A 13,500-nucleotide genomic window follows, 5' to 3' on the forward strand; every position below is an offset into this window, starting at 1 on the left:
AATTTTCATTTTATTGTTTTGCTTTGCTTGAATGTTGTAGTATTATTTTCAAAACCATTTTTTATGTTATACGTTTTGTAACCCTTTTACTATAATTTGTTTCGTAATTAAAGCTAAATTTTGAGACTAAATTAATAGCTATGTCGAATTACACGTATAATTCAATACAATATAAGCCTCTTTTTTAAAAAAAAAGTACATTTTGTGTCGGAAAAAAGCTATTTTAGAAATAACCAATTTTATGCGTTTCCTTTTTACTTTATTGAAGACAGTATAATGAAATATGGCTATTAAGTAGGTCACCAACCAGTTCTACGGCTCAATAAACACTGCATGAGCCATAGAACTGGTTGGTGACCTACTTACCAGCCCTATTATTGCCAGGTTGCAAAAAAAAGCACAAAATTTCGCAAGTTTTACCGTTTGACACCTTCCTACTTTCTCAGTACGGAATGTAGAGGAAGTAGTGTAATCGTGTAAAACACTGACATTTTGACAAATCTTGACGGTTTACACTGACGTAAATTGAAACATTGAAATCTTGTCACAAATCTTTATATTTATTTAAATAGGGATGCATTAATATACATTTGTTTCAATACTTTAAAATATTTAATACAACAGAATGCATTGGTTAAAAACAGTTGCGTGCTAAATGAACACGAAATTTTCGTATAATAACGCGAAAAAAAGTACTTTAGATAGGAAACTTTTATTGATTCATAAAAAAAAATAATTAAACATTCAGTTTAAGAAAAATTTATGTCAGATCAAATTATCTTTGAGTCTTGACCCACGTGACAAGATTAAGAGAAATTGGTCGTTTAGAAGTGGTCGACATTTTGCTCGCCAGTTTATCCAGAGGTAGTAAGTTAAATAAAAGCTTGTACAATATATATATATATATATATATATATATATATATATATATATATATATATATATATATATATATATATATATATATATATATACTAGCTGAATACCCGTGCTCCGCCACGGTACATCTTTTTAAAATGTACCAACTTGGGAACAGAACAAAACTAAACACAACACATACACAAAAGAAAACACAAACACAACACAACTTCAAAAGAAATCATAACCACAATGCAAACGCAAACGAAAACACAAATGCAACACACAGACAAAAAAGAAAAAAGAAACGCAAATAAAAACTCAAACACAAAACAAAACAAAAATGCAAATAAAAACACAAATGAAAACACCAACACAATGCACACACAAACGCAAAAAAACACAACACTCATAACATAAACACAACTTAAATGCAAACATAAACGCATAGTGCTCACAATTTAGCCCGTGGCGCCAAATCGCACCCTGTCAAAGCGCCGGCGGACGCGCCTGATTCAGTGAATGACTATAAAAAACCCAGCTTGTCCGCAAACGGAAAGTTAGATTAATAATTAGTAAACAGTATGTTCAGTGTATAAAATAAATAAAAGGCAGTATTTAAAATATCCGTGTTTTACGTACAATATTGCACTTTATCTGTTCATGCTTTTTTTTCAGTACTTTAAATTTTAAAAATTTACAATAGAGTTTCATGACTAAAACCATTGCGCACCGAATGAACGTGATGACACGTCTATAACAGTTCGGAATAATTGATTAAAAATTATAATTAGTAAACAGGACGTTTAGTGAATACAATAAATAAAAGACAGCCTTTTATCAATCCATGCTAATTATAATATTCCAACAATAATGTCCTCTTACAATAATGTCCTCTGCAGATTTGTATTAACATTTTGCTAATTATATTATTGCAACAATAATTCCTTCTAGGAGGTCCGTAGATTTTGGAATCACAGTTTTTAAAATAAGTTTGAGTTGAATTTATTTTTAAATTACATCCCTTAAAAATTACAAAACAGTTGAATTAATTCGTTTTTTCGACCCTATCATTATTAAAATGTATCCACGTTTTCCTGAAATCTAAATGAAAATATTTTACATTGATCCTTTTAATATATATTAGCAATGTGCGTGTATTTAATATTTTCTTTACGTTATGCAAAACAGTAAAAACAGTGGCAACTATAAAATAAATATAAGTCGTTATATAAACAAACCAACTCTATTGATTATAATAAGACAATGCGATGCACTGAAAAGCACTGCATGGTGCGATGTTTACTTTTATGGTGTCAAAAGCTACAGTGATATCACGAGGAAGAACTGACACACTACCAGCCCGCTTATGTTATATATATAATATATATATATATATATATATATATATATATATATATATATATATATATATATATATATATAATATATGTGTGAGTGTGTGATAAAATGTATTGAAACAACAACCGTTTGAATCAATTATTGCCTTTGTCACTATGCTACTACTTATTCCTGCATACATCACTACGTCCTGTCCAGATGTTAACTCAGTCCTGTCCAGTTGTTAACTCAGTCCTGTCCAGTTGTTAACTCAGTGCTGTCCAGTTGTTAACTCAGTCCTGTCCAGTTGTTAACTCAGTCCTGCCCATTTGTTAACTCAGCCCTGCCCATTTGTTAACTCAGCCCTGCCCATTTGTTAACTCAGTCCTGCCCATTTGTTAACTCAGTCCTGCCCATTTGTTAACTCAGTCCTGTCCAGTTGTTAACTCAGTCCTGCCCATTTGTTAACTCAGTCCTGCCCATTTGTTAACTCAGTCCTGCCCATTTGTTAACTCAGTCCTGTCCAGTTGTTAACTCAGTGCTGTCCAGTTGTTAAATCAGTCCTGTCCAGTTGTTAACTCAGTCCTGCCCATTTGTTAACTCAGCCCTGCCCATTTGTTAACTCAGCCCTGCCCATTTGTTAACTCAGTCCTGCCCATTTGTTAACTCAGTCCTGTCCAGTTGTTAACTCAGTCCTGTCCAGTTGTTAACTCAGTGCTGTCCAGTTGTTAACTCAGTGCTGTCCATTTGTTAACTCAGCCCTGCCCATTTGTTAACTCAGCCCTGCCCATTTGTTAACTCAGTCCTGCCCATTTGTTAACTCAGTCCTGTCCAGTTGTTAACTCAGTCCTGTCCAGTTGTTAACTCAGTGCTGTCCATTTGTTAACTCAGTGCTGTCCAGTTGTTAACTCAGTGCTGTCCAGTTGTTAACTCAGTGCTGTCCAGTTGTTAACTCAGTCCTGTCCAGTTGTTAACTCAGTCCTGTCCAGTTGTTAACTCAGTCCTGTCCAGTTGTTAACTCAGTGCTGTCCATTTGTTAACTCAGTGCTGTCCAGTTGTTAACTCAGTCCTGTCCAGTTGTTAACTCAGTGCTGTCCATTTGTTAACTCAGTGCTGTCCAGTTGTTAACTCAGTCCTGTCCAGTTGTTAACTCAGTGCTGTCCAGTTGTTAACTCAGTGCTGTCCATTTGTTAACTCAGTGCTGTCCAGTTGTTAACTCAGTCCTGTCCAGTTGTTAACTCAGTCCTGCCCATTTGTTAACTCAGTGCTGTCCATTTGTTAACTCAGTGCTGTCCAGTTGTTAACTCAGTCCTGTCCAGTTGTTAACTCAGTGCTGTCCAGTTGTTAACTCAGTGCTGTCCATTTGTTAACTCAGTGCTGTCCAGTTGTTAACTCAGTCCTGTCCAGTTGTTAACTCAGTGCTGTCCAGTTGTTAACTCAGTGCTGTCCATTTGTTAACTCAGTGCTGTCCAGTTGTTAACTCAGTCCTGTCCAGTTGTTAACTCAGTCCTGTCCATTTGTTAACTCAGTGCTGTCCATTTGTTAACTCAGTGCTGTCCAGTTGTTAACTCAGTCCTGTCCAGTTGTTAACTCAGTCCTGCCCATTTGTTAACTCAGCCCTGCCCATTTGTTAACTCAGCCCTGCCCATTTGTTAACTCAGTCCTGTCCAGTTGCTAACTCAGTCCTGTCCAGTTGTTAACTCAGTCCTGCCCATTTGTTAACTCAGTCCTGTCCAGTTGTTAACTCAGTCCTGTCCAGTTGTTAACTCAGTCCTGTCCAGTTATTAACTCAGTCCTGCCCATTTGTTAACTCAGCCCTGCCCATTTGTTAACTCAGCCCTGCCCATTTGTTAACTCAGTGCTGTCCAGTTGTTAACTCAGTCCTGTCCAGTTGTTAACTCAGTGCTGTCCATTTGTTAACTCAGTGCTGTCCAGTTGTTAACTCAGTGCTGTCCAGTTGTTAACTCAGTCCTGTCCAGTTGTTAACTCAGTCCTGTCCAGTTGTTAACTCAGTCCTGCCCATTTGTTAACTCAGTCCTGTCCAGTTGTTAACTCAGTCCTGTCCAGTTGTTAACTCAGTCCTGCCCATTTGTTAACTCAGTGCTGTCCAGTTGTTAACTCAGTCCTGTCCAGTTGTTAACTCAGTGCTGTCCATTTGTTAACTCAGTGCTGTCCAGTTGTTAACTCAGTCCTGCCCATTTGTTAACTCAGTCCTGTCCAGTTGTTAACTCAGTCCTGTCCAGTTGTTAACTCAGTCCTGTCCAGTTGTTAACTCAGTCCTGTCCAGTTGTTAACTCATTCACTGAGTTGTTAACTCAGTGCTGTCCAGTTGTTAACTCAGTCCTGCCCATTTGTTAACTCAATCCTGTCCAGTTGTTAACTCAGTCCTGTCCAGTTGTTAACTCAGTCCTGCCCATTTGTTAACTCAGTCCTGTCCAGTTGTTAACTCAGTCCTGTCCAGTTGTTATCTCAGTGCTGTCCAGTTGTTAACTCAGTCCTGTCCAGTTGTTAACTCAGTCCTGTCCAGTTGTTAACTCAGTGCTGTCCATTTGTTAACTCAGTCCTGCCCATTTGTTAACTCAGTCCTGTCCAGTTGTTAACTCAGTCCTGTCCAGTTGTTAACTCAGTCCTGTCCAGTTGTTAACTCAGTCCTGTCCAGTTGTTAACTCAGTCCTGTCCAGTTGTTAACTCAGTCCTGTCCAGTTGTTAACTCAGTGCTGTCCAGTTGTTAACTCAGTCCTGTCCAGTTGTTAACTCAGTCCTGTCCAGTTGTTAACTCAGTCCTGTCCAGTTGTTAACTCAATGCTGTCCATTTGTTAACTCAGTCCTGCCCATTTGTTAACTCAGTCCTGTCCAGTTGTTAACTCAGTCCTGCCCATTTGTTAACTCAGTCCTGTCCAGTTGTTAACTCAGTCCTGTCCAGTTGTTAACTCAGTCCTGTCCAGTTGTTAACTCAATGCTGTCCAGTTGTTAACTCAGTGCTGTCCAGTTGTTAACTCAGTCCTGTCCATTTGTTAACTCAGTGCTGTCCAGTTGTTAACTCAGTCCTGCCCATTTGTTAACTCAGTCCTGTCCAGTTGTTAACTCAGTCCTGTCCATTTGTTAACTCAGTGCTGTCCAGTTGTTAACTCAGTCCTGTCCAGTTGTTAACTCAGTCCTGCCCATTTGTTAACTCAGTCCTGTCCAGTTGTTAACTCAGTCCTGCCCATTTGTTAACTCAGTCCTGTCCAGTTGTTAACTAAGTCCTGTCCATCCTTTGTCCCCAGTATTTCCAACAGACGGAGGCTGGAGTATGTGGACGTCATGGACGGCTTGCTCTGTTACATGCGGCACCGGCAGAAAAAGCCGTTTCCGGATATGCAATGAGCCAACACCCAAACATGGCGGACGATTTTGTTCCGGAGATCCGGTGGAGTGGAGGCCATGCGAGCTGCATTGTCCAGGTATGTCCTAGATAGTTTTGTCCAGGTATGTCCTAGATAGTTTTGTCCAGGTATGTCCTAGATAGTTTTGTCCAGGTATGTCCTAGATAGTTTTGTCCAGGTATGTCCTAGATAGTTTTGTCCAGGTATGTCCTAGATAGTTTTGTCCAGGTATGTCCTAGATAGTTTTGTCCAGGTATGTCCTAGATAGTTTTGTCCAGGTATGTCCTAGATAGTTTTGTCCAGGTATGTCCTAGATAGTTTTGTTCAGGTATGTCCTAGATAGTTTTGTCCAGGTATGTCCTAGATAGTTTTGTCCAGGTATGTCCTAGATAGTTTTGTCCAGGTATGTCCTAGATAGTTTTGTCCAGGTATGTCCTAGATAGTTTTGTCCAGGTATGTCCTAGATAGTTTTGTCCAGGTATGTCCTAGATAGTTTTGTCCAGTTACGTCCTAGATAGTTTTGTCCAGGTATGTCCTAGATAGTTTTGTTCAGGTATGTCCTAGATAGTTTTGTTCAGTTACGTCCTGATAGTTTTGTCCAGGTATGTCCTAGATAGTTTTGTCCAGATATGTCCTAGATAGTTTTGTTCAGGTATGTCCTAGATAGTTTTGTCCAGTTATGACCTTTATTGTTTAGTCATAGCTCTATATGTTGTTTTTTTGCCCAGGTATGTCCTAGATAGTTCAGGTATGGCCATATGTTTTGTTTAGCTAATTGCTGGATTATTATGATCAGGAAAGCAGATGCGTTTATCATAAGAAAAAAATCTGTACAAATTTAAATACTCTAAAAATTAAAAAAAATCGGTACAAATTAAAAAGCTCTAAAAATAAATTTGTACAAATTGAAAAACTCTAAAAAAAAAAAAATCTGTAAAAATTGAAATTGAAATACTATAAAAATAAAAAAATCTGTACAAATTGAAAAGCTCTAAAAAATATATCTGAACAAATTGAAAAACTCAAAAAATAAAAAAAATCTGTACAAATTGAAAAGCTCTAAAAAATGAATCTGAACAAATTGAAACACTCTAAAAATACATCTGTACAAATTGAAAAGCTCTAAAAAATAAATCTGTACCAATTAAAAAAAACCTCTAAAATAATTAATCTGTACAAATTGAAAAACTCAAAAAAAATTCTATACAAATTGAAAAGCTCTAAAAAATGAATCTGAACAAATTGAAAAACTCTGAAAATACATCTGTAAAAATTGAAAAGCTCTAAAAAATAAAACTGTACCAATTAAAAAACTCTAAAATAATGAATCTGAACAAATTGAAAAACTCAAAAAATAAAAAAATCTGAACAAATTGAAAAACTCGAAAGAGTTGAACATGAATTGTATAGCGAAGTGAAGCTCTCTCTCCCGTTTCCTCCCGCCACACCATCGTAAACATCTTCCGTTAGCTCAGTTCGGCTTGTTTCGAAGGTAGAATATTTTTCAAAAATTCTATTATTTCTTTTTATTATCTTTTCCTGGGCAGCACTATGCCCAGCCGCTTTTACTTTCCCTAACCCTAACCAGTGGCGGAACTACAAAAAAGGGCCACCCCGCAAAAAAATATTCTGGGCCTCCCCCCTATATATATATATATATATATATATATATATATATATATATATATATATATATATATATATATATATATATATATATATATATATATAACACCAAATACAGAATACAAACATTGGATACTCATTTCTGGACTGATCGGGTTTTGAAAAAAAAATTATTTTAATTTAAACAAATTACATGTCATGTGTGTGAATGCATTCGTCTGTTTTGAATATTATTTTGTTTTAGATTTAGATCTAGTTTATTCAAATTGTTTACTGTAATACTGCCTACCCTTTGGTTTCAGCAGGTCAAAAGAATCTAAAACTTGAAAGCTTTGTATGTTCAATGGTTTCTTGTGTTATGTTTATTTTTATGATTTTTTGTATTTATATTATTTCTTTCAAATATATTTCATTTTTCTTATATGTTATTCTTTAGTATGTATTTAAAAAAATAATAATAATTAAGAGAAGTAATTGCTTTTTAATTTGTTTAGTACGAATATATTTAAAGGAGCTTAGGAGCACCCCTATTTGACTATTTTAAAAAGGGAAATAAGTCATGGAAGTGTTTTGAACGTTTGCCTATCTTTCACACTACAGCTCAGGCACATATATATATATATTTTTTTTTTTTACGCAACGGCATGTGTTTGCCACTGTATAACATCGCTACTGTAGTAGATATGTTTGTTATTTATAAAAGCTTTTACCGCTAAGTCAAAAATGCAAGAGAATTATTTTTTTAACTATAAAAAATGTATTATGGTCGGCTATGGGCCCCTAAATGGCGTGCCCCCCCCCCCCCCCCCGCATTGCGGGGTCTGGCGGCACTGTAGTTCCGCCCCTGACCCTAACCCTCGGCATACAATTGTAGTCCAGAGGGAAACAAAGGCGGCTGGGCATAGTGCTGACCACACTGTCCCTTCATATGCCGAGGTCACTGAATCAGATGAACTCTACTTTATCTGCCCCATGTGTCTTGGTTGTCTTAATCCCCACGCACGAACGAGATTTAGACAGAAGAGGGTGTTACTCTGGGAGTCTGAGCGGATTAAGGGCGGATTAAGGGCATTTTAATCAATTTCCATGGGAAAAGTTAACATACGAGCACTGCACTGTCTTTTGTGAGAAACCTATCTTTAAAAGACCGTGACTTTGTGTGTTTATTCAGCATCACATACATGGCGCTGCCCGGGTCTTAGGAAAATATTAGATTTTTAATTCTTGTATAAATGCAAATAAAGAAAATATATAAAACCCTTAACCTAACTACAAACCGAACCCTCCACACACCCATTCACATACCACAAACACAAACGAAAATAGACATAAACCTTTTCCCCTCATCGCATTTTACGTCTAAAAAACAAACACATGCGCAAAAATATAAACACAAACATAAAAACAAATTAATCACAAAAACAAACATAAATCCTAACCCTCACTACAACCTCAAAACATACACACAAACACAAAAAAAAAACAAAAAAACATTAGCATAAGCATAAGCATAAACATAAAGCAAACCTCACCACACCCTTAACCACAACCACAAAAATTAACGTAAACTCCTTCATCCACCCATACACCTGCAAATATCCCTATACATATATCTATATCTAAACCTTTACCTAACGGATCTACGAACGATCCCCGAAATGCCCAAGTGCCGTTTTCCCTAATGCGAAAAACGCCCGAATGGACAAATACACCAACCGAAAAAATTGCCACAAATGGCATTCCTAATTTTTTAAAGTCAAATACTAAACCAAGCATATTTAAATACACATTTTGATATTTAATAACACTTACATAATATCAATCTTAACTTTGTATCAAACCCATATAAACTGCCCTTAACTACCATAACAATAAAGGACCAAATGTGACGTATCGAAACACTAACCCAATTGAATTAATCGTATCAAATATTTTTAAATTCTGTTGTTAGTTACCTGAAGTAGCAATAACATAAATAAAAATTAGTAAACAATGCAGCGGTGATGAGTTTGTAAATTACAAAAAAAAGTCAAACCTTTTTATAATTATAACAGCGTTTTAATTTAATTATATCCTCAACACCGTTTGTATTATCCAGAATCTATATATATAAAGCAAAGTGGTCGGGTGCCCGATAGGGCACTTCCCGGCGCCGCAGGCGCGTCAAATTTGGCACGAAGGTGCCTTATGGCGATAGAACACGAGGGCCGGTGACGGTTCGGCAAAAAGTCTACGGACAGGGGGTCAAAACTGACCTCGACTGACCGGCGCCTTATATGGGCTATATTACGAAAAAAAAATTCCTCCGACGACCCCCCTTGAAATTTTGTGAGGTGGTAGGAGAACACCTTGGGGTGTCACAAAAAACGCGGCATATCTGGGAAAACTTCGTAAAGGGGTCAAAACTGACCAGTTGTATTTCCCTATATAATCTTTGTATTTTATGGGAAAAACAGAGGGTCATTTCAACGCAGACTTTAGGGTACTTAAGCTCAGTATATCTGGCTATTTTTTTGCATGCTCCTAGGTCAATGGCTTGACCTTTAGGGAAAACTGTCGGTTACACTCAAAGCCCTTGACGAGGGCTAAAAAGTGACCGCGAGTGAAATTCTCTTTCTATGAGCTCTATTACGAAAAAAAAATTCCTCCGACGACCCCCCTTGATATTTTGTGAGGTGGTAGAAGAACACCTTGGGGTGTCACAAAAAACTCGCCATGTCCGGGAAAAATCGGTAAATGGGTCAAAACTGACCAGTCGTATTTCCCTATATAATCTTTGTATTTTATGGGGAAAACAGAGGGTCATTTCAAAACGGATTTTATAGCACTTACGCTCTTTACATCTGGCTCAGTTTTGGCATGCTTATAGGTAAATGGCTTGACCTTTAGGGAAAACTGTCGGTTACACTCAAAGCCCTCGACGAGGGCTAAAAAGTGACCGCGAGTGAAATTCTCTTTATATGAGCTCTATTACGAAAAAAAAATTCCTCCGACGACCCCCCTTGATATTTTGTGAGGTGGTAGGAGAACGCCTTGGGGTGTCACAAAAAACTCGCCATGTCCGGGAAAAATCGGTAAATGGGTCAAAACTGACCAGTCGTATTTCCCTATATAATCTTTGTATTTTATGGGGAAAACAGAGGGTCATTTCAAAACGGATTTTATGGCACTTACCCTCTTTACATCTGGCTCAGTTTTGGCATGCTTATAGGTAAATGGCTTGACCTTTAGGGAAAGCTGTCGGTTACACTCAAAGCACTCGACGAGGGCTAAAAAGTGACCGCGAGTGAAATTCTCTTTATATGAGCTCTATTACGAAAAAAAATTTCCTCCGACGACCCCCCTTGAAATTTTGTGAGGTGGTAGGAGAACACCTTGGGGTGTCACAAAAAACTCGGCATATCTGGGAAAACTTCGTAAAGGGGTCAAAACTGACCAGTTGTATTTCCCTATATAATCTTTGTATTTTATGGGAAAAACAGAGGGTCATTTCAACGCAGACTTTAGGATACTAAAGCTCAGTATATCTGGCTAATTTTTTTGCATGCTCCTAGGTCAATGGCTTGACCTGTAGGGAAAACTGTCGGTTACACTCAAAGCCCTCGACGAGGGCTAAAAAGTGACTGCAAGTGAAATTCTCTTTATATGAGCTCTATTACGAAAAAAAATTTCCTCCGACGACCCCCCTTGATATTTTGTAAGGTGGTAGAAGAACACCTAGGGGTGTCACAAAAAACTCGGCATATCTGGGAAAACTTCGTAAAGCGGTCAAAACTGACCAGTTGTATTTCCCTATATAATCTTTGTATTTTATGGGAAAAACAGAGGGTCATTTCAACGCAGACTTTAGGATACTTAAGCTCAGTATATCTGGCTAATTTTTTGCATGCTCCTAGGTCAATGGCTTGACCTTTAGGGAAAACTGTCGGTTACACTCAAAGCCCTCGACGAGGGCTAAAAAGTGACCGCGAGTGAAATTCTCTTTATATGAGCTCTATTACGAAAAAAAAATTCCTCCGACGACCCCCCTTGATATTTTGTGAGGTGGTAGGAGAACGCCTTGGGGTGTCACAAAAAACTCGGCATATCTGGGAAAACTTCGTAAAGGGGTCAAAACTGACCAGTCGTATTTCCCTATATAATCTTTGTATTTTATGGGAAAAACAGAGGGTCATTTCAACGCAGACTTTAGGGTACTTAAGCTCAGTATATCTGGCTAATTTTTTGCATGCTCCTAGGTCAATGGCTTGACCTGTAGGGAAAACTGTCGGTTACACTCAAAGCCCTCGACGAGGGCTAAAAAGTGACTGCAAGTGAAATTCTCTTTATATGAGCTCTATTACGAAAAAAAATTTCCTCCGACGACCCCCCTTGATATTTTGTAAGGTGGTAGAAGAACACCTAGGGGTGTCACAAAAAACTCGGCATATCTGGGAAAACTTCGTAAAGCGGTCAAAACTGACCAGTTGTATTTCCCTATATAATCTTTGTATTTTATGGGAAAAACAGAGGGTCATTTCAACGCAGACTTTAGGATACTTAAGCTCAGTATATCTGGCTAATTTTTTGCATGCTCCTAGGTCAATGGCTTGACCTTTAGGGAAAACTGTCGGTTACACTCAAAGCCCTCGACGAGGGCTAAAAAGTGACCGCGAGTGAAATTCTCTTTATATGAGCTCTATTACGAAAAAAAAATTCCTCCGACGACCCCCCTTGATATTTTGTGAGGTGGTAGGAGAACGCCTTGGGGTGTCACAAAAAACTCGGCATATCTGGGAAAACTTCGTAAAGGGGTCAAAACTGACCAGTCGTATTTCCCTATATAATCTTTGTATTTTATGGGAAAAACAGAGGGTCATTTCAACGCAGACTTTAGGGTACTTAAGCTCAGTATATCTGGCTAATTTTTTGCATGCTCCTAGGTCAATGGCTTGACCTTTAGGGAAAACTGTCGGTTACACGCAAAGCCCTCGACGAGGGCTAAAAAGTGACCGCGAGTGAAATTCTCCTTATTTGAGCTCTATTACGAAAAAAAATTTCCTCCGACGACCCCCCTTGATATTTTGTGAGGTGGTAGAAGAACACCTAGGGGTGTCACAAAAAACTCGGCATATCTGGGAAAACTTCGTAAAGCGGTCAAAACTGACCAGTTGTATTTCCCTATATAATCTTTGTATTTTATGGGAAAAACAGAGGGTCATTTCAACGCAGACTTTAGGGTACTTAAACTCAGTATATCTGGCTAATTTTTTGCATACACTACTATAGATGACTAGGCCGTATGGAAAAACTGTTGGTCAGACTCAAAGCCCTCGACGAGGGCTAAAAGATGATCTTGAGTGAAATTCTCCTTATATGAGATATATATATAAATAAATTGACGAACGATCCCCTTAATATTATGTGACGTCGTAGACCGACCCTGGAGGCTAACAAAAAAACTTTAATCCCGTCGGAAACAGCCATTATAGTTGTTAAATATATTCATATACCGTAATTTCTTATATAAGCATAGCAACTGTTTGTAAAAAAAAAAACAAAGACATACGTCATACGTTCAGTTTTCAAGGGAGGTAACGTTTTTTAAATTATTATTTTTCAAATAATTGTATACTATTTTAAACAGAAACAGAAAATGACGAAGTATAGCATTTGTTTTAGTACAAAATTAAGTTGTTAATTTAGTTACGTATCTTAATTAAATAAATAAATAAATTTCAAAAGGCAATGTAATAAAAACTATGAGATGTACTGTTCATGGAAGCTGTGTAGTTCTAATTCCATTTTACTTATACATTGCGTACTTTCCGATATTTCTCTGAGAACGGTATTTAAATGACAAACTAAAACATTTTTTTTCTAAAGTTAGCATTACTGTTTAAATTAAAGCACTCAACACCAAATCCATCGCTAAATAATTAAGTGTTCAAATTCTCAAATGTTATTTAAAAACCTAAGCAAAGCTAGGCAGTATGCCTAGTCTAATATATAAAGCTCAAATGGGCTCTGTGGCTCTGTATGGATGTGGAAGACATGCATATAGTAAAAAAACTCTCCGTTGTGTAATATTTTAAAGTGTTGGTTTTTGTACTAAAATCTAAATTGATGTTTAAAAACTCAATATTGATCATTTTCAAAGTACATTTTCATTTTACAACTTATCATTTTTATAGACGTAATGCGGAAACAACAAAATTAAACTAAATTTATTACCCTTTACAAAAATTCTATTTTGTAATCCAAATACGCCCCTTTGTACAAATTATCAACCATAAAAAAATCGGCGTACCCCCGGGACGTAAGAACCACT

At 37.2% G+C, this 13,500-nt stretch overlaps 1 protein-coding gene across 1 annotated transcript in view; it reads left to right on the forward strand.

Annotated features, from left to right (window-relative positions):
- The window catches only part of LOC131951632 (uncharacterized), a 28,525-nt gene that overhangs the window by 12,240 nt on the left and 2,785 nt on the right, over nucleotides 1–13,500 (forward strand). Inside the window, exon 6 of the mRNA XM_059313974.1 lies at nucleotides 5,466–5,642. Coding sequence (XP_059169957.1) covers nucleotides 5,466–5,642 — 177 coding nt within the window. The remainder of the gene's footprint in view (nucleotides 1–5,465; nucleotides 5,643–13,500) is intronic.

This window comes from Physella acuta, unplaced genomic scaffold (genome assembly GCF_028476545.2).
Source record: "Physella acuta isolate Inbredline_101_S28 unplaced genomic scaffold, ASM2847654v3 ptg000818l, whole genome shotgun sequence".
Classification (NCBI taxonomy): domain Eukaryota; kingdom Metazoa; phylum Mollusca; class Gastropoda; family Physidae; genus Physella; species Physella acuta.